General features: G+C 53.5%; 4 protein-coding genes across 5 annotated transcripts in view; 1 reads left to right on the forward strand and 3 right to left on the reverse strand.

Annotated features, from left to right (window-relative positions):
• The window catches only part of TLN1 (talin 1), a 34,628-nt gene extending 33,775 nt beyond the window's left edge, over positions 1-853 (reverse strand). The window contains exon 1 of one of the 2 annotated variants that reach the window (XM_062514034.1): positions 779-853. The gene's annotated coding sequence lies outside the window, so the exon portion shown is untranslated. Of the gene's footprint in view, positions 1-170; positions 272-778 lie in introns of those variants that run through there. The other variant, XM_062514037.1, reaches the window with a different exon arrangement.
• A 475-nt stretch (positions 854-1,328) lies between these two features.
• CREB3 (cAMP responsive element binding protein 3) lies at positions 1,329-8,318 on the forward strand. Its single transcript, XM_062513035.1, has 11 exons — positions 1,329-1,360; positions 1,796-2,220; positions 2,924-3,061; positions 3,144-3,402; positions 3,624-3,736; positions 3,952-4,044; positions 4,554-4,660; positions 5,970-6,038; positions 6,194-6,278; positions 6,414-6,495; positions 6,930-8,318. The coding sequence occupies exons 3-11, from the start codon at positions 2,924-2,926 to the stop codon at positions 7,268-7,270; spliced, it is 1,287 nt and encodes a 428-aa protein (XP_062369019.1). The 5' UTR covers positions 1,329-1,360; positions 1,796-2,220; the 3' UTR covers positions 7,271-8,318.
• A 3,072-nt stretch (positions 8,319-11,390) lies between these two features.
• Positions 11,391-12,885, reverse strand: LOC134057058 (avidin-like). Its single transcript, XM_062514071.1, has 4 exons — positions 12,814-12,885; positions 12,073-12,283; positions 11,839-11,971; positions 11,391-11,424 (listed from the first exon to the last, which is right to left on the reverse strand). Exons 1-4 carry the CDS (start codon positions 12,883-12,885, stop codon positions 11,391-11,393), a joined length of 450 nt encoding a protein of 149 aa, XP_062370055.1.
• Positions 12,886-14,943: 2,058 nt separating this feature from the next.
• Positions 14,944-16,561, reverse strand: LOC134056823 (avidin-like). The gene is made up of 4 exons (XM_062513713.1): positions 16,490-16,561; positions 15,740-15,953; positions 15,203-15,323; positions 14,944-15,043 (listed from the first exon to the last, which is right to left on the reverse strand). The coding sequence occupies exons 1-4, from the start codon at positions 16,559-16,561 to the stop codon at positions 14,944-14,946; spliced, it is 507 nt and encodes a 168-aa protein (XP_062369697.1).
• Between the last annotated feature and the right edge of the window lie 3,662 nt (positions 16,562-20,223).

Here is a 20,223-nt window from a genome sequence, read left to right on the forward strand (position 1 = left end):
GCCATCCTGCATGGGAACCACTCCAGCGGCCCATCCCAGGGCCTATGGCCAGCTATCCGTCCTGGTGGGAACTGTTGCGGCGACTTCCCTGGCTTCGGTGTGCCCACGGGAAGCGTTGTGCCCTCGTGTCCCCACCCAAATCCACACAACAGGACACCCTTGCCACTTACTTTTCCCCACGTCTTGGCAGAGTGGGCGGGGTGGCGGGAGAAAAGCAGCTCCGGGCCCTCCCCAAAGGTAGCCCTAAGGTCCACGGACCGCTGGCCACGGCCAGGCTTGTCCAGCCCGGTCCCCAAGGACCCCCGAGGCGGGGATGCTGGCCCGGGCCCTGCGAGGGCGGACTCCAGGTCCGGGCCTAATGGGGCAAGGCAAGGGCACGGCCGGGAATAACGTGGCCGGGAATAATGTGGCCGAGAATAATGTGGCCGCGCCATCCCGTGCTGCCACAGCCTCGGGCGGGCTGCGGCTCTCGGGCTGCGCTGGCCCCAGTGGCGATCTGGGCACGCCCCAGTCTCCGTGAACCCCGGAAGCCCGTAGGTCATCGCAGCCCCGTGGACAAGCCCCGGTTGGAGCTGGGGAGCCCCGGTAACCGGAAACCTGATTCTTTCCCTGCCTCCCCGCCATTTACCGGGCGGGGTGCGGTGGCAGGGTCCCCGGGATATCCGTTTCCGGAAGCCCCCCGAGAGCAAGGGCGCTGTCGGTCCGCAGGACCCCACTCCGCAGCCCTCCCTCCTCGGTTACCGGGACACCGTATGTCCTCTGTCCCCCGTCCCCGTACCTTTCTGCGGGCAGGAGCAGCGCGGCAGCCCCGCGAAGCTGAGGGGAGCTGAGCGGGCGGCACCGCCCGCTTCCCGCCCCCCCACCCCCCCTGCGCATGCGCCGGGGAAAACGTGCGTGCTCCCGGGTGACGCGGCCCAGCTCTGCACCGTGCCCCGAGGCTCCGCTCCACCTGGACGCTGCGCTACGAGCATCCAGCTCCCGCGGACAGCGCTACTCTGTGCCCACGTAGCCCGGCCCGACGCCCTGGGGATGGGCACGGTTCCGCGCCCGCGCAGCGGGACCGTGCCCTGCCCGCTGCTCACACCGCACCCCCAGGCGCGCGTCCGCCCGCCTCGGGACACCCCCAGTGCCCCGCTTAGCCCCGGGCCCATAGCCCTCCCCTCAAGCCCTCTCTCCCATCCCCTCCTTTCCCCGCCTGCCCCGCGCTCCCGCCGCCAGCGCGCGTTCCCGCCGCCCACGTGACCCCTCTCAGCCAATGGGCGACCGGGGCGTCAGTGCGGGAAGGGCAGGGGCGGTGCGCGCGGGGGCCGCCGGGAGGCGAGTGACGTCACCGCGGTGCTCTGGGAGCTGCGGGGCCGAGGTGAGGGACGGGAGCGCGCTGGGTATGACCGGGGTCGGGGGCTGCTGCTCTGAGGGTCCAGGAGGTACGGGGATTAGAGGATCCGTGGTCCAGCCCGCGGTCGGGGCTGAAAGGGGCTGCTTGGTTCTCCTTGGGCCGATGTCCCCGCTCCTGCGTTCCGGTCACCCTTCCTTCTGCAGCACCTGCTCCTCCTGTTCCCGTGCTGTCTGCCACGCTCCCTGGGGGGAAACTCCTCCGGGTCTGTGGAAGTCATGGGCCCTGGCATTGCCTGGGTTTGCCCAGCTCCTGTTCATCTTGCTGCTGCACTTTCTGCTGACAGCCCTCCTCGCAGTCAGCTGGCACAGCAACCCTGGCTGGGGACTGCCTTGTCCCTCTGGTTTTGGGTGGGGTTTCAGGTGGCTTAAGTAGCATTCTCTTTTTTTTTTTTTTCCTCAGGCTGTGAAACTTGACAGGTAGATGTGAAAGCTTAGCAGTGCTGATGGAGAGATGTGATGGATGCCTGCGCTCTGACAGTCTGAGCGGTGCCTTGTCTCAGGCTGATCCTGCTGAGAGCCATGCCAGGCCACATCTCCTCAGGGACCGAGGATCCTGGGCCATGTCTTGTCAGGACATAACAGCAGCAGCCCGAGCTGGGGCCAGACAAAGCTAAAGCTGCCACAGCCACACAGGTGCAAAGTGCCAGGGTGGTGTTTGGCTGCAAGTCTGTCACTTTGCCCTCTAAGTACCTGTGGCCACGTCGAGCTACTGAGCTCTGCTGCTCTCGTGCTGCTGGGCCTGACCTCCCTGGCAGCAGGGATATCTCTCCAGGTCACTCCTCGGGGCTGAGAGACACTCCACCAGTGTCTGATCTCTGCAGTGAGGTAAGGAGTGTTTTACTTTCAGCCTAAAGGTATATTGTGTGCTAGTGACATTTATATATTTATCCATCTATTTATTTATTACAATATCCTCTTACTTATTTACAAGTGTGTTAAATAGTACAGCGTTTTACAGCTTTCTGAATTACTAAGTCATCATTTAGGTCTGTCAAATCACTCATTAATTACCCTTCAATGATCACTTAATCACCATTTGATTACCATTTAATTTCTATTCCTTCACCTACTACTTAGAATTTGATCATCATTTAATCATTAACAGAATCCCTTTAGTTTAAACCTCAAAAATGACTGTTCTTAACTTGCCTGGGACAGGAAAACTCTCCCTGCTGGCTGCACACGAGGGGATATGGCACCTTCAGGCTTCTGTGGAACAGCAGAACCTTGCATGCTCTCCACACCATTAAGTCTGGGATTGTTTCACTTTTCCTCTCCTCCCTGCAGCTTTTATACTCTGGGTGGAGCCTGGCTCCTGTGGCTGGGTCACAGTAACCTTGTGGGGAAAGTACTGTATTTGTTGTCACCAGTGGTGCTGTAATAGCCTGGCTAGAGAAGTACTTGTGAATTGGCCATCTCTGCTGTTGATGTTGCATGGGGATACTTTGTCTGTAGGGTCTAAGGGGAACCTGAAGGCAAGGCTAGTGTCTCCCATTGTGCCTGTGCTCACTTTGAGTGTCCTGCTCAGATGTCATGCCCAGAGGAACTGGATGCCCTGGCAGAGGTGGATCTGCTTGACTTTCTCCTGAAGGATGATGCTCCCTGCCCTGAAATCCCAGGGGAGCAAAATGGTCTCCTGGAAGACTGGGGCCTGCCAGTGCCTGAGGTGAGTTCTTCATGAGGAATTGCTGCTGAGCTGAGATTTAGGAGGTTTGTCTCCCTGTTGAGTAAAAGCTGTTCCTCTGCAGCTCCTGAACAAGGAGATGGATGACTTCATCAGCTCACTCCTGACCCCTTTAGAAGATGAACCAGACAGGCTCAGTTACTTGCCTGCCCACAATGACAGCAGCATTTCTGAGGATCAGCATCTGTCCCATTGCCTTGGTAGCAATTTTGCCAGCCAAGACATTGTGCAGGTTGATCATAACTACTCCCTTCACCAGGACTGGCCTGCACTGGAAAGTGTGAGGTCTGACATGGCAGAAGGAGATGTTACCATTGAGCTAGGTGAGTGACGTGTATGGATTCTTCCTGTCCTGGCTACAGGCAGAAAAGAGAAAAGCAGTCCTATATTTGTTTGTTTTGGTGGGTGTCAGACAATGATGGAGACAGCCAAGAGTTGAGAGTTTCTGCTGCTGTAAAACTGCTGTTTCATGCTACTCAAAGCTGGCTGGTCAGGTGCTGCCTCACTGAGGCCCAGCATTTGACTCATCTTTTTTTTTCTCCAGGGGCATGGGTGGGTTTGGAAGGCACAAGCAAGGCACTGGAACAGAGCACCACTTCCCCCATTGCTGTTGCTGTGGAAGATGAACCCCAGCTTGTGCCTGGAGCCATTGTACAGGTACTGACTTCTATACCTGTGGACCCCAGCCTTCGCTTCTGCTCACATCTCTCCTTCTTTTCTGACTTGGCTTCTATGAGGGATATCTCTGAGGGAAAGTGTGACACTGTTTTGGGAGAGCTGATTCCAGTTGTGTTTGCTGCATGCCCGTTCTGGGCTGGGGTGGACTCCCTGTATTTTGCATTTTCAGTACGCTTATTTTTGCTGTTTTGTAGTCTGACTTCCCAGAGCTGATCCTGACAGAGGAGGAAAAGCAGCTCCTGGAAAAAGAAGGTGTTACATTACCAACCTGCCTGCCACTGACCAAAGTGAGTCCTCACTAGAACCAAACAGACCACTCAAATGTGTCAGGTTGTGTAGGGGTTTGAAACTACAGGACAATGCCTTCATGAGAATACTGTTGTCCAGGTTCGGGGCAGTGTTCATCTGGGCTTAGTGTCCTTTTCCTCCTTTAAGATCCAGGGCACTGTCCATTTGCCTAGCAGCTTCTGGCTGCTGTCAGTCTCCCTACTCATGGCTGTTTTCAGGAGGCTTAGGTTACACCAGGTTACACCAGGTTACACCACAAGTACCTCCAGCTATATTTTCCTGCCTGCCAAGTGGCTTGTGAGCTGTGTGCTTTTCATTTCCCTTAGGTATGCCTTACTTTTGCTACATCATGGAAGCTGCTGGCCAGGGTTTGCCTTGCAATTTATTCAGTGGTGTGGGAAGGACAGAGGACACAAGCACTTGAGCTGGGCACTGAGATGTGTGCGTGGTCTCAGAGGGTGGGATTGCCAACACCCTGGGATTGCTGTTAATGAGATGATCCTTGCAGGCCGAAGAGCGAGTTCTGAGGAAAGTGCGTCGTAAGATTCGGAACAAGCAGGCAGCTCAGGATAGTCGTCGCCGGAGAAAGATCTATGTGGATGGCCTGGAAAACAGGTATGGTCACACAGCAGTGTCATCCAGTGCTGAGGAGGCTTGTATGTTGTTTTAGGCATCCTTTGCAAATGATGATGGTGCTAACTTGTAGTCTCAATCAGAACTTCATTTTGCTATCATGGTATGATTAGTATAGCAGAGGATTTGTGATTAGAATGGCACAATTTTTGTGCAAGCAGAATCAATGTAATACAGTTTATAAGCAGTGTAATTTATCATACAACTTAACTTAAAATTTCTAATCACCTGCATTCTAATACATCTTGACTTACAATTTCTAGTCACCTGAGCCCTTTGTATATTGGATCAGATCTTAATAGATGGCTCTCTGTATTAATATAATGATTATGACGTACATTCAAAAATGGTACAAAGGATACAAGGCTCTCCCTCAGTCATGGGAGGAAGCAGGCAGTAGTAAATATGTCCCAGAGCAGCGGGGTCCTGAGCTGTCCAGCAGAAATTCTACTCCTAACGTGCCCCTTAGGACTTTCTAATTGCTTGATTTTGTGGGCAGTACAGTTTGTGCTGTTATGCTTCCCTGCTCTGTGATAGGGCTGTCAGCAACACAGAGCTGGCTGTGTGCCTGTGACCTTCAAGGCTGGTATGGGAAAGGCCTGGTGCCCAGGGACTTGCAGGCTGACATGGAGGAGAGGAAGAAATCTGTTTGTTTTGGTACTTGGTGCACAGAACCTTCAGTGCCTGATAACAAGGGGAAGGGAATGAATACATTACCTAGTGGGGCACAGAATGGCTGCTCCTGTCCTGCATGGCCTTAGATGTGCTGACCACATTGCCAGGTCTGGGAATAGGGGATGCCTGTGACAAGCTGCTGTGCTGTTCCTGGGTTCTTGCCAACCTGGGCAGAAAGTGAGGCTGGCCCTGTGGGGCAACAGTTTTCTGCAGAAGGTTTAGAACATAAGGCTGCCTGGTGCTCCTGTGTTTGGAGATGGCCCAGAGCTTGCTCTGTTCGAGCCAGATAGCTGACCTGCTAGGTCAAATGGGTTTTCCTGGTCAGGCTAGTTAGTAATGCAGCGTGATTGTGTATGAGGGCTGGTGTGCTGCTGGGAGTGAGCATCCATAGGGGTTACTCAAGTGCTTCTCTGCAGGACTGGCAGGGCTTCATTCCTCCCCATATCTGGTATGAGGTGGTGCTCTCTGGGCTTTGCTGCCAGGTGATACCAGGTGAATCCCAGGACCAATTTTTTCTGCCGCAGCCACTCACAGGTGATAACTGATGTGAAGTCTCCACCATTGACCAACAAAATCTCTCTGTTTTTCCCCCACACCTCTTGTTCTTCCTGGGAAGGGTGGCAGCCTGCACAGCTGAAAACCATGAACTGGAGAAGAAGGTGCAGCAGCTGCAAAAGCAGAACATGTGAGTTTGTCTTGTTGGGTTTGGCAGGAGATGTGGTGGGGAAGGCTGTTCCTCTTCTCGGTACTGTGGCCTGTCCCTGGCTGCAGAAGGTGGAGGGAAATGTGCAGCTCTAGGTCCAGCTGCTCTGCTAACCTGCATTTCCTGCTCTCCTGCAGGTCACTGCTCAAGCAGTTGCAGAAACTGCAGGCCTTGGTGAGACAGTCTGCCCCCAAAACTAACAGAAGAAAAACCTGCACCATGGTAAGTGGCTTCAGCCCCAGTGTCTGTGGGGTAATCTCTGCTGTCCTCACAAGTTTGGGAGAGAGGCATTTATTGCAATTAGTGATGCCTGTCCATTTCCTTTGCTGAGATCTGTACTGATCTTTCTGTTTCCAGATTGTGGTTCTGTCCTTCTGCCTCATTCTGTCCCCCAGCATCCGCTTACCTGGGAGTGTAGAGTCACAGCAGGAGCTCAAGGGTGAGTGCCCAGGTAGTGACCAAGGTGCCCAGGTTGGGGCTGAGATGTGGCTCCAGGTGAAGTGCTGCTCTTCAGAGTGCAGCACCTTCCCCAGAGACAGCCTGAACTCCAGGGCACTTCCAACTCAACATCCATTTGCCTGAGGTGACCACTAGATTTAGCTTGCTGCCTTGCCCCAGCTCTGCACTGTTCCTCAGCCTTGTTGCAGAGGCCTGCCTGGAAGCAGGGCCCTGTGCCAGGGGCGGTGCAAGGACAGGAGAGTTCCGGTCCCTCTTGGAGCACAAACTGTACTAGTGTGCCTGGCAGCTGTCCCCGCCTCCTTGGGAAAAGGAAGTCCTGGTTAAACAGTTTGTCCTCTCTCATGGGCTCTGTAGTGCTCAACACAGGAGGGTGAGAGGCTAGAAGTGACAGGGTTGGCTCTACCTCTCTTACAGTGCTGTCAAGGCAGATCCGTGAGCTTCCAAACCAGGGAGTACCTGATGTGCAGCATGACACTGAGCTGGAGGGCTTCAGCCCAGGGCCTGGAGACCCCTGGCTATCAGGCAACCTCAGTCAGTCATGGGAAGAGAAGCAGGATCCACTTAACTCCGGTACCAGATCTTTCAACGACAACTCATCCTCTGACCCTCTGGCAGCAGCAGGCTCTGAGCCGGGCCCTCTCCAGAGTGACCCTTTGCCGGCAGCAGTGCTGGTGCCATGGAAATCCAAGGGTCAGGAGTGGGTGGAACACCCTGACAGAGTTCTCATCCAGCAGAACCATGCTAATGAGATGTGACCAGTGCTGCGTCCTGCTCCTTGGGATGATACTGGGCATCCTGTGGGGCAGGGGCAGACCTGCACTAACAGATTATCCAAACAGTTTCTTCTGATTAGTCTCCTGATTGCTGGCAACTCAGAGGGTTTACCAGGGAGGAATCATTCTGACATTTTTTATCAGGCTCCATCTGAGAAGGGACAGGAAATTCTGAGAACTTTGCTATGGCTGCTGATGTGGCTTGCAGCCCAGAGTGCACCCGGTGGCTTGTGGGGATGGGCTGTGGCAGGGAGGATGGAGGCAGTTGGAGTGAGGTGCCAGTACTTGGTCTGACTGGATGTAGTTAGTGGTGGAGACCACTGCCCTACTTCTTCATTGCCCAGCTGGAGATGAGCAGGCAGTTAGTCTGTGTTGTGGCCCCAAACTTGTGTCCCATGTCACTGCCCCTTAATCCTACAGTGTTGCCTGATTTCTTGGTGTGAGGGAGCAAGTTGACCTTCAGTGCTCTCACGGGGGTTGTCCTGTCTGCTGCTGCAACAGACTGAGCATGTTGCCTGTTCCTGCTAGCTTTTGAGCCGTGGCCACAGCTCCCAGCCTGGCTAGAGGAGGTAATATGAAGTCCTTCCTGTGCCATGTGTGCTGTTTGCCTACCATAAGGGCTGAGCATTTCATCTCCTGCAGGCTTCTGGGCTTCAGGGAGCAGGCATGCCTTGAGGCAGACTGCTGAGGCAGCAGGTTCAGAGAGCAGCATATTTGCTTGCTCTTCTGAAGGCTTTCCTGGCCACAGGACAGTCTCAAAGCCGTGTCCTTGTGTGCCTAAGCCTTTCTGTGTTAGCTGGTGATGCAGTCAATAGTTCTGGGCTGAACAGGAACACTTTGAGCTGGTGAGCAGCGTCTTTGCCAGAGTGCAGCTTAATGGTAACCTGTAGAGATCTCCTTGTCCTACTGTAGGACATTCCAGAGAGTGATATAGAATGGTTTGGATTGGAAGGGGCCTCTAAAGGTCATCTAGTCCAGTTCCCCCCTGCCATGAGCAGGGATAGCATCAAATTGGATCAGAAAAATAATGAATAACTTCCTTACTAATGGACTCTAAATAAATATTAATGGTGTGTGACTGTGTCCTCTCTGGTGCTTTTGGTGAGGTGCTGGACTGCTGCGTGGATGCTGGGGGCTACACCTGGGGCTGGGAGCCTTGTGGGAGAAACCTAGGGAAGGCTGGGGGGCAATCCCTCTTAGATCGAAGCAGGGGAAGTCTGTGTGGCTGTGGCTGTGCAGCAGGGCTTGTTGAGGCACAGTGTGGGTTTGCAGGGCTGCTGCTCTGCTCTCACGCCGTTTCAAGGGTGTGAAAGCATTCTTGGAGAAGAGTGTATGTGGTGAGCACCCAGCATTCACCAAGCACACACAAGCCCCCGGCGCTGCGGAAGCGAGCAGCTTCCCCCCGGAGGAAGCGCAAGGAGCTGGTGTCAGCCTCCACCGCTGCTTTCGTAATGGGGAGCTGCACAATCGAAGGAAGTGGAGCAGAGCCAGGGTACTGCAAGAGCCACCGGGTGGGCCTTGCTGTGGGGTTGCTAAATTCACGCTTTTCCCTAGGTCTGCTTGGGATCAGTGGGACCACTGGAGGCACTCTGAGCTCAGTGTAGGATTTGGGGGCGTGGCACCTAAGCAAGGCAGTGGGTGTAGGAAGCTTCACACTTGCATCCCACCCAGGGAACAAAAACAATATATGAGACAACAAACATTGTGTCGGAGGGGAGACAGCCAAGGAGAGGCTCGCCCAGGGCCTCTGTCTCAGGACAAGTAGCAGCCTGCACCCAACAGGGCTGGGTCACTGCTCTACCCTGGCCAGGACTGACAGCCCTTGAGCATCACCAGGGAGCCACTAGAACCCTTTCCACAGGAGGTGTGCATCAGGAAGGTAATGTCTTGTTCCTACTCTACTTTCGTTTATTGCAGATCAGGGTCAGGGTGTGTCATGGCCTGTTCCCCCTTTAGTTTCATTTTTTTTTTTTTTTTGCAGTTCAAGTGTGTAGTGTCACAAATGTGACAGCATTCCCAACCCAGCAGTAATCAATACCTAATTCACCATGTGGAGTAATACATGGTGGTGTTGCCAGCCAAACTGGGAGCAGCCACGTGAGCTGCTGTTTGCTTGGGTAGGATGGGGTCAGTAATGCTCTTTGTAGCAGTGTGGCTTGCTTGGCCGGATGCCAGGAAGGGAGATAATTCTGGGAGAGCTGGCTGGGAGCCAGACCTGGGAGTTTTGGGGAGGTTTACCCCATGGTGTCAGCTTCTAATGACCCAAGTCTGCCATTTCTCATTGCTTTCTGCGTTCTCGTGCCAGTCCCAGAGCAAGCTGGAGAGAGGAGCAAAGCTCAACCTGGACCTCATGCCTTGTGTTAAAAGGCAGCAATGATAGAAATGCTCATAATGAGTCCCTTGGCTGAGGACTTTGTTATATTAAGCAGAGGAGCACAAGCCACCTGATATTCCTCCCACCCTCCTTGTCCTCTGTGCCACAGGTATCAGTTCTTTTTTCTGGCATGCTGCAGGCATCAGAGCATGGTCTGCATGGGCACTGGTGCTGCTTGCATGCACACACATGCATTGACTCTGATTTAAACCAGTGTTATGGTCCCAGCTTTTGCCCCATCTTGTTCCCTCTGTTGTGTCCAAGGTCAGCCTGTATCTCTCTTGTGTCCCAGCAAGTGCCTGTGTCAGCATTGTGAGACTACACTGGCAGATTGGAAGCATGAGCTTTTCAGGGAAAAATATCCTGGACAGTCCTTGGCAAGTCCCAAATTGGTGTTGCCAGATGGAAACGATCTTTTTTGCTTCATGATTCCTCAAGTATCAGGTATCTTCTCTTTTCTGTGACAGTGATATATGGAAAATTGTGAAAGCATAAGATAAAATTTGCTTTCTACTGCCAAGGAAGTCCAGCCTGGGCTGTGTAACCAATCCAAAACACTTCCTGATCATGGCTTTAAAGGAATCAGGTTTGCACTTCCTTAAAAAAATGAGCTTCTCAGAGAGATGGAAAATTCAGTCAGTAGGAGAAACAAGATATATCCACCTTTTCAAGGGAAATCTAAATCCTGTATCAGCATCCATCCTATTTTTATCCATAGCACCAGCTGCTGCATATTGATGGAAAGGGAAAAATGAACAGAAATCTGCAAACTGGTTTTAAAAGCAGCAGGAAATACAGTGATGGAGCCACTGCCTCCTTCCAGCTCTCACAGCTGGGCACTTCAGCCATGGGCCTCCTGAACCCTCAGGGGTCATGTTAGGACACTTTAACAAAGTGTCTAAGGCAGAGGGCAGAGAGGTTGGGCTATGATGCCTAAGTCCAGCTGGTACCAGATGTGCCCTTCCCCTATTCTCTTTCCCTGGACATTATCAGGGTCTTGGCTGGAGACACACCCTCATGCATTACTTGGGGGACACAGCTATGCGGAAGGGTCTCTTGGGGCGGGGTGTTTGGGAGCTTTCCCCAGGCCTGGGAAGGGAGGGCAGCTGGCATCCGGTCACTACTGCACATCCGCCGGGGCTGGGAACCGGAGGCTGACGGCTCTGCAAGAGTCATTTGCAACTGCCCCGAGCATTCGGGTATCCCAGAGCTTCCTCTGCTCTGCTGTCATGGGGAAGGCTCTGCAGTACTAGCTGTGGCAGCACACTGGGGCTGTACATTGTCCCTCTGCCTGGCTGCAGCCCGGCTTGTCCCCCATCTCTAGGGACATCTTGGAGTGACCCCAAGGAGCATGTTACTCAGAATATAGCATCAGGTTTGTAGGCACAGTACTGCTGCACACTGCCAGGGAGGGGAGCCAGGACAGTCCCCATCCCCAGAGACTGTGCTGCCCTCAGCCTTGTTGTCTTTTTCAGTCCCAGTGCGGCATGAAACCTCCCTGTGGGAGGGTGGCTGGTGGGTGAGACAAACTTCACAGGTTTGAGGCAAGGGAGAAGACAAAGCCAAGCCTTGCATCCCCACAGAAACCCTTTATTTTTTATCTGGTGAACTTGCCTAAGAAAGCATGAACCTCTGGGCTGAGAGCTGCTCAAGTGCAGCGTGTTGGTACAGACAAAGTCCGCCTAGGGACTCTGGTGTCCTGAGCCTGCTGGATTTTCCCTCTTGCTGTTATTTTATCCGTGTGAAGATATTGGTGCCAATCCTGCAGAAAACACCAAATCAGATGGGGTCATGTATGCTGTGGAGGGTAGAGGGGAAACCCAAGGGGAGCATTGTGTGGCTGACTGGGGTACTACAGGTTCCAACAGCCTGTAGCAGAGGCTGTGCCAGGTGCTGGCATCTTTTCCTTCTCTCCCCCTGCTGTGGAGTGTGGAAATAAGGTCCTGGGGAGGGCCCTCTGTGGCCAGACCCCATCCTGGGATTCCCCACCTTGAGGCACATCTGGTATGCAGGGATGGGCTATGTTACATGGATGTTCCTTAGCCCTTGCATATCACTGGTGACAAACACATTCCACCCTCACAGTCCTCCCATGCTTCACCCCGTGGGACTTCTCCCTTCTCCAGCCTGAGTTGCAGGAAACCTGGCAGAGCAATAGCTGGGACCCAGCACTCACCGGGTGGCTTTCCAGTCCTCTTCAGGACTGTCGGATGCCTCTCGCAGGAGCCACAGGGCATGCAGGGTCTCCTCCCCACTGGTGTCCACATAGCACTGGCCCAGGAAGACAGTTGTCCAGGCAGTCTCTAAGTCTGGAAGGGTTTAAGGTGATGTGAGTCAGGCAGTGAGGCACAAGGTCACCCTGTGTCCTGCTGGCATCCCTGCTGCAGGATGATGGCCCCCTGCTGCCTACCTCGGAGCCGCCAGTTCACGGTGAAGGAGAAGGTGGGCTGTGGAGCCAACCCTGTATCCTGCTGGGACCCCTGCAGTGGTGAGGTGAGGAGTTCCGAATTGCCAGCAGCAGATCCCGGCAGGAAAGAACCAGAGAATCTGTTGTCCTTGTCCAGGGTGAACACAACCATCCGAGAGCTGGTGTCACTCTGCCACGACCCGGAGAGAAGGCACTGCAAGGCCAGTGCTCTGGGTTGGAGTTACCAGGCAGGGAAGGGGGCATCCCACTCCCACCCCTTCACCCTGGCTCTGCCCAGAGATGTCTGCAGCAGTGCATGGTGTGCCACAGACCTGATGTGCCTCTGGAATTACCATCTCAGCGTGAGTGTTGTGCCTGAGCTCTGACTGCACTCAGCTCAGCCGCTGTCCGGGATGGTTTCACCCACCCAAGGGAGAGTCAGTCCCCTCATGCTGAAGCAGTAGGTGCACTGCTTTCCCTACACTCTAGTGGGGAAAACAGGAGCTGTCTGGGGTGTGGCTCTGTTTACCTTCCTCTGAATGATTTCCCGCAGCAAGAAGCATCCTAGCAGGAGCAGTCCCTTCTTCCCAACCTCACCGCAGCTTCCCTCAGCTGCATACTGCTGTTTCCATCAGTTCCAGCAGCCCAGCCCTGGCTCCCTGTTGAGCTATGATGGACCAGTAGCAGACTTTGGGGTCTAGCAGGAAGCCAGCATCACAACCCCACTGTCATCTGTCCCCATACCTTCCTCTCCACAGGGGCAACACAGACTGCCAGGGCAAGGGCAAGGACCAGGGCAAAAGCACTTCTCCCCATGGCTGCAAGGCTGCTGAGAGCTCCTTCCAGCCCTGCAGCCTGGCAACCTTTATAGGGCTGTAACTGGAGCCCCACCAGCGCCAGAATGACAGCTGTGAGATGAATGGCTTGATGTCAGGGTGCCCGGGACAGGCAAGGGAGGTGAGTAGGTCTGGATGACCTGGTCAGGGCTGAAGGAATGCAGGAATAAGCATGGCTGTGCAGAGGGGTGGGGGCACAAGTTCTTTATAAGGCCCTATAGTAGCCTGGAAAGCATCAATACCTTCTTTGGGAAACTGCCTCTCATGAAGGCTGGAAATTACCACTTATTCCAACACTCACCCCCTCCCTTCCCCTCCCTTCTTTGCTGCTGACACTCCCTGACCAGGGTGCTGCAGCACTGCATGGAAGGGAAAGTTTACTCGTTTTAGAAGCAGTAACATTTCTCCAGCCTCTTCTGAATGTCAGCTGTTGATTTTGATGCTTTTGCTTTTACTTTTATGAGAGTTAAGAGGAAGAAGTCACCGCAGCAGCATTACTGAGGTCCCACCAAGTGTGTTTGCTAAACACACAGAGCATGATAACCAGCATTGTATTCACACTTCTTCCTTGTATTTGCTGCTTTGAAGGAACTTTGATGTGCAAAATGTGGTGTGCGCTGTCTTCCTGAGCCATGCCTTTGCTGTGATGCCTGGAGCAGGCATACAGCTGTGGCAGCTGAAAATTCAGGTGGGATTCAGCTGAATCAACACCTACTGTTTGTTTTCAAGACGCCAGTGTTTGGGGCAGGGCATGGCAGCAGGGCTGCAGTGTGCAAACTGGCGGTGGGGGAGTGTGCCTTTTGGGTGGCACCTCTCAGTGCCCACTGCTAGCCCAGGCGCATCCTAACACCCTGTGTCCAGCACATCTCTCATCTAGGTAGCCTCAAAGGCTGGGCTGAGCGGAAAACACCTCTCTCCTAACACATCCCTCCTCCTTTTTATCTTTTGAAAAAGATAAACACACATCCTGTCACAGGGTCTCAGAGAAATTCCCCCCAGGGACTCTCTCACTGTTGTCTTGGATGCCACACACTGTTCTTTTGGCCTGAGACCAGCTCCTGCCTTTCTGTGCTGTTTGGCAGGGACAAGCCACTTTGTTAGAGATCCCAGGGTGGTGGCAGATATCACTCCACTTCATGGCACCATGCTGCAGCTTCGCTAGAGCTGGGCCAGACTTGATGGACTGTGTGGCCATGGTATTGTCATCCCTGGGGCTGGGATATTTTTGTAACACTTTCATGAAGAGACTTCCTCTTCATTCACAGTCCTGCCAAAAGCTCTGCGTCAAAACACCTAAGTTTGGCAGGTGTCCACAGAGACAAATAGAGAGGCATTGCCATAATACAGTGGTAGAGAAGGGGAAAATCCCTGATTGTAGCCCAGGGGGATGGGATGAGATGATGGGATGAGATGATGGGATGGGATGGGATGGGATGGGATGGGATGGGATGGGATGGGATGGGATGGGATGGGATGGGATGGGATGGGATGGGATGGGATGGGATGGGATGGGATGGGATGGGATGGGATGGGATGGGAGCTTTAACTTGTGTACATTTTGCTTTAGGTGCCATACAGCACAAAGAATGTGTTTAATCAATATCTCAGATCTATTTAGAATACTGCCTCCATTGCCCAGTCCTACAAAGCATTGAGTCCCAGTACTGGAAAGGGTTTGGTGGAAATGCATATGAAGTCACTGCAAGGAAGTGAGCTGAATTCAGCATGCTGTTGCTAGTTCTGCCACTGCGAGGTAGGTGAGGAATGATGACACAGAGTGGAAGTTTGGATTTAGAATGAGATGGGAAGTGAGCCCAGGGAGGCAGGTGAGTGGGATCAGGGAGAGATGCAGATGTCCCTGCGGAAGGGCAGTGGTGACACCTCACCTTAGCAGGGGTATTTTTGGGGACAGAAGGTGTAGCAATGAGAGACTTTAAGAAAAGACAACCACAGCTGATAATTTTAAAATTTTATTCTCTACTGGGAGGCAGGTTTTTCTTGCCTAGTTGGGGAGTTAGGCTGCAGCCAGACCATCCCATCATGGGGCTGGTGAAGACACAGCCTCACAAAGAGGGGACAAGTTCGGCAGGATCTTTCCTTTTGTGGTGCGTTTGCGTGTGAAGACATTTCTGCCCACCCTGTGAGAAGTTGAGAGTTCCTGTGGGATGACCCACAGACACTGCCTGCTCAGAGCTGCCAGTGCTCACAGCAGTGATGGGGTGTCCCTAAATGCCCACCAAGTTTCCTCAAGTGAGGACCCCTTTGTGAGATTAGTGTCCCCCATATCCCCCCACTACCTTGTGGCTTTCCAGTCCTCCTCGAGGGACCTGACAGCTTCACGCAGCAGCCACATGGTCCTCAGTGTCTCCTTTCCACCTGCATCCACAAAGCATTGCCCCACGAAGGCAGTGGTGGCATCTGGGAGGAAGCACTTATTGGGAGATCCGTGGGGCAACTGGCTGCTTCCCCTTCCCCACAGTCCTTCCAGACACAGCTGTGCTCTTGTTCCAATGGCCACACAACCACCAAACCCATGCTGGGGGGTCCTGCCCTTCCCTGTGGCTCCCTTGGACAAGGCAGGATTTGTAGCACCACATCTCACTTGTGCTAACAGGGTCTGGACCGACCATGGTTGCCCCAAAGATGTTGAGTGAGGTGGGGGCTCCCCTGTTCAAGCCCAGCATTGTCCCTTAGCCCCATGCTGTGGAAGTGCTGCTGCTTAGGTGCACCAAAGCATCACCCAGCTGAATTCCTGGCAAAAGTAAATTCCTGCTGGTTGCATGTGTGGCTTCCATTGAAACTCCCATGCTGTCCCCAGGTATCCCAGCACTTACTGGAAAACTTGTCCCAGCGCACAGTGAAGGCAAAGGTGGGCCAGCCCTCCTCTCCAAGCTGCTGCTGGACACCCCTCAGGGGAGAGATTTGGGCACAGTCCCCAGAGAGGGTGACTCGTGTGAGGTATTGTCCTTGGAAGTCCCCGTTGTCACTCAACACTGAAATCTCCATCAGTGAGTCCTGGTCATTCCTCCACAGTCCATCGAGCTGGCACTGAAGGAATACAGCCACATACTCTCTGTCCCTGCATACAGAGGGACCCCATCCCTGCTCCTGCCACACTAGGGGGGAGCTACAAGCCCTGCTGTGAGTGCAGCCTCAGGGCATTGGCTATCCCTAATCCCACTTTGGGGAAATGCTGCCCCAAGGTGCTGCTGAGAGGATGGTGGAGCAAGGCCAGAGTGTCCCAGCCCTGCAGCATGCATGGTACACCCAGACACAGACCCAGATATCACAGGGGATGCCACAGGCACGGTGCTCCCAGGCACAAACCCCAAGGGAAGGAATGCCCTGTGCTCCCAGGGACAAACACGTGCATGGTTCGCTCATGGGAACAAACCTTTCTGGAGGTGGTACCAGGTGGCAGGGGGTTTGATCCAGGGATACCTTGCCCTCTGCCTGGACCTGGTTCTTGCAAAGCTCACCTGCTTGTCTAAGCCTAAAATGGCATTTAAGGGAGAACTCCTGGCTGCCCACACTGTATCTCAATGCCTTGTCTGCCACACTCCCATTGTCACCCGTCCCCATACCTTCTTCTCTGCAGGAGCAATGCTCTCTGCCAGGGCCACAGCAAGGACCAGGATGAAAGCGCCGCCCCCCATGGCTGCAGGGCTGCGAAATACCCGGCCCAGCTCCCTCTCTGCCCTGCATCCCAAATCCTTTTATAGGGCTGTAACCGGAGCCAAGACGGCTGGCAGCTGCGGTGTGAGTGTCCCGGTGTCAGCGTGCCCAGGCCAGGTGAGGTGAGGAGGTCTGCCTGACCTGGGCAGCGCTGGAGGAACGTGGGGATGAGCACGGCTGTGCAGGGAGGTAGGGATTCAGGGAAGATTTACACATCCTCTGTCCAAGAAGCTGTGCCAACACCATTCCTTTCTCAGTGCCAGAGCCATGGGGGCAGGCAGGGCCTGACACTGTCCCCCTACCACCGACCCAGTGCTGCAGCTAAACCTAAACCTAAATACAGGCTGCAGCTATTGAAGTCCGACCAGCTATGCTCTGCTGTGCTGGCTGGTGACATGTCTGCCCGCAGGGAATCATCCCTGTCACCGTCCCCTCTGCTCCTTCCTAGTGTCTGCTGCTCTTTCTGAACTGTTTTTCATCCTGGCTGTACTGGGCTTTCCTTGGTTTTGAGACCTAAGATTGTCGCTTGCAGCGAGAACTCTTGAATCAGTCATTCATCCAAGTGCAGAAGGGCTTTCCTGGAAGACATGTAGATGTTAAAATTTACTTGTTCCTGTGTGAGGGTATGTTCTGTGCATAGTGCTTCCCTAGACACCACGGAAGGCGATGCCAAATGCACAATGTTTTGAGGCTGGGCAGGGCCCTGTCTGACCCTTCCCAAGGGGTACCTGATGGTGCAAGGCTGTAATGGGGGTGCTCAGACTGCCTGGCATTTGCACAGGGATGCATCCTCTGAGATACCACTCAGTCAGGTGAACATGTCACTCCCAATGCTGCAGGAGAAGACAGAAATGGCATCTGGTTGTGTTCAGATCATGAGGTACCTCTCTGGTCCCTGCCCAAGCACAAGAGATGAGATGCACTTTGACAGCACTTGTCATCTTTCCTGGGCTTGAAAACAAGGAAACCCACTCTCCTCTTCCTCAGGGGGCAGTATCCTATGTTTAAATTGAACTTTGCTTTCAATTAAAAAATTATAAAGCTGTGTTCAATTCCCATCCTGGGGACTTGCTGCAAAAGCCCTTGGGATCTTGACACCACTCTCCCTTGTTTGCTGCCCAGATGGCTCCCAGCACTCAGGGTTTGGCACTCCTCCTTTGGCTCCATGCAAGACTCACAGGGGCAGCCCTAGTATAGAGCAAGGATGGACAAGTGCCATTCAGCCCACCCACTAGCTTTCCAGTCATCCTTGGGCATGTCAGCCTCATCTTGCATGATCTATGCCATCCTCAGGATTTCCCTTCTGTCCTCAGCTACGTAGCTTTGGCCATGGAAGTGGTGGTGGAGTCTGCAGTCTGTGAAGGGATGCGATGAGATGGTGCTGGGATAGGGCTGTCCCTCTTAGGCACACAGTTTGTCACTGGGAAAGGCTGCTTTTGGGTGGGTGATGTTTCCCTCCCCAGCCTTCTGTCCTGCTGGGACCTTGAACAGGCGTGGGATATGCAGGGCATGGTGGCATGAGCCCAGCTGAGCTGGACATCACAGGAAGGCAGGGATACTCCAAGCACATCTCAGTGGAGACTAAAGGATCTCTGAGAATACAAGAAGGAGTCTGGGAAAGGAGAAGCGCCTGAAAAGCTCTAATTGACAGCTGAAGGTGGGCTGGCTCTTCTGGGTCATCAGGTGTGTCATCTGCAGCAGTGACACCCAGACCTCAATCATGGTGTATGGTAGCAGCCAGTGAGGTTGCCTCTTCTGTTCACAGCCAAGATAGTTACATTGGAGCCAAGGTCAGTAACCCTCTGCCTGGTCAGGGTGCAGTGCAGTGAAGGGGACTCAGCTCTGGTGCAACAGCAGAGCCTGGGTGGGGCAGGGTGGCAGGAGTGAGTAACCCTCTGAGCCATGTAGGGCACGCTGGACAAGCTGCAGGTCCCTCATCCACACAAAAGGTTATACTGGCAAATTTGATGAGTTCAGCTGTAGGATGGGGAGGCAGAACACATCTGGGAGGGTGCCCTGGTTCCAAACCAGCCCCAGGAAGGGCTGAGAATATCACTAAAGAGCTCCTCCATTCTCTCAGGATGGCAGTCAGTGGCTGACAAGGCAACAGCTGGAACAGGGTCATGGAGGGAGGCAGAAGAGTAGAGCACAGTGTGTGGTCCTGACCAGAGGACCATGCAGAAATGGTGGAGGGGATGGGAGCTATGTGTCTTCACTCATCAGTGAAGTTATGGCTTGAAAATAAAATTTACTCTTTTGTCATCACTGCAGAGTGGAGGGGTACCAGGTTTTGGTACACCCAAACCCACTAACTATGCAGTCCCTCGAGTAACCTGGGAGTTCCCTGCCTCTATCTGCTTAGGTGGGTCAACAGCTGCACTGAGTGAGATGTTCAGTGTTGAGACATTTGTAAACGGTTGACAGGAGCAGTCCCCACAGAAATTGTTGCATAGAACAGTTTTCCATATGTGGTTAAGACATGTAAGCGCTGGACAACCCCTGCAGTGGAAACTCCTCCATTCTAACTGTGACTATCTGTTTGAAGGGATTTGATCCTTATGCAAGCATCAAGATCCTAATAAATTTGGGGTTTGGGGCTTTTTTTAAACTGATACACTATGTGTGCAAACAGCAGTGCTGCATTGAAATATCCATGTGATTTCAAGCGCCTCCTGCCTCCACCAGCTTCCCCTGCCCCCGGAGGCATTCACAGTGTGTGAATGACCCTGATCAAGGCTTGTCATGCAGCAGAAACGGTGGGTTTTCCAGCTCTGGGGCTGAAGGAGAAACCCTGCTCACACTTGCCTTGTTGATGAGGCCGTGCTAGAAGGAAACAAATGGTGCTGGATTTGCAGAACAGCACCATGAGCAGGTTTGCAGCTGAATAAAGCCCAAAGCTGAGGGATGCAGAATGTCCACAGAGAAACATCCCCATCCTTTACCACTCCCAGATGCCTGCAGGCACCCTTTGCACACCATCACCTATCACCCCAAATCTGAGGTGTGCCAGGATTGTGTTGCAGCCTAGCTGGGTTACCTCATGTAGGGGCTGGCCTTGGAAATAACTCTGCCAGCTCATGCCTGCCATGTTTCTCACCAGCACTGTGGCTGCCTGCTGGGGTTTGCAGGATGCTTCACCTGTGGTCAGCAATGCTGCCTTGCTGAAGCACCCTGGGAATGCTGCACAGCCTCAGGAGAGCCCTTCCCTGGAGAAATGTTGGCATGAAGGCAATAATGAGATCAGGAGGATGCATGCAGTGAGGCTGAAGGTGTAGCAGGGTGCTTCACTGCTGAGCTGGTCACACTTCAGGTGAGACCAGAGTCCTCTAGTCCCTCTGCCTCTCACTTCCCAGTTCTCAGCCTTCTCTAAAAGCACATAAGAGGCTGTGCAGATACATAAATGCATAGCAGAGGGCTGGTGTAAAGGCATTCTGGTCAGAAATTCTGTAAGGGAACTGAAAAAGCTGGAGAGATGCCAGCAAGGTGCTGAGAAGGGAACAGCAGGACTGCTCTAGAAGCATGAACCCTAAGGAGAAAGACACAAGAAGCAAACCACATGCAAGTTTGCAACAAGGCAGGTGAAAACACAGAGCAGGAAAACTTGCTAAAGCCACAGGTGCTGTTTGCAAAGCTCTCCCACCCA

Source organism: Cinclus cinclus, chromosome Z (genome assembly GCF_963662255.1).
Source record: "Cinclus cinclus chromosome Z, bCinCin1.1, whole genome shotgun sequence".
Lineage (NCBI taxonomy): Eukaryota > Metazoa > Chordata > Aves > Passeriformes > Cinclidae > Cinclus > Cinclus cinclus.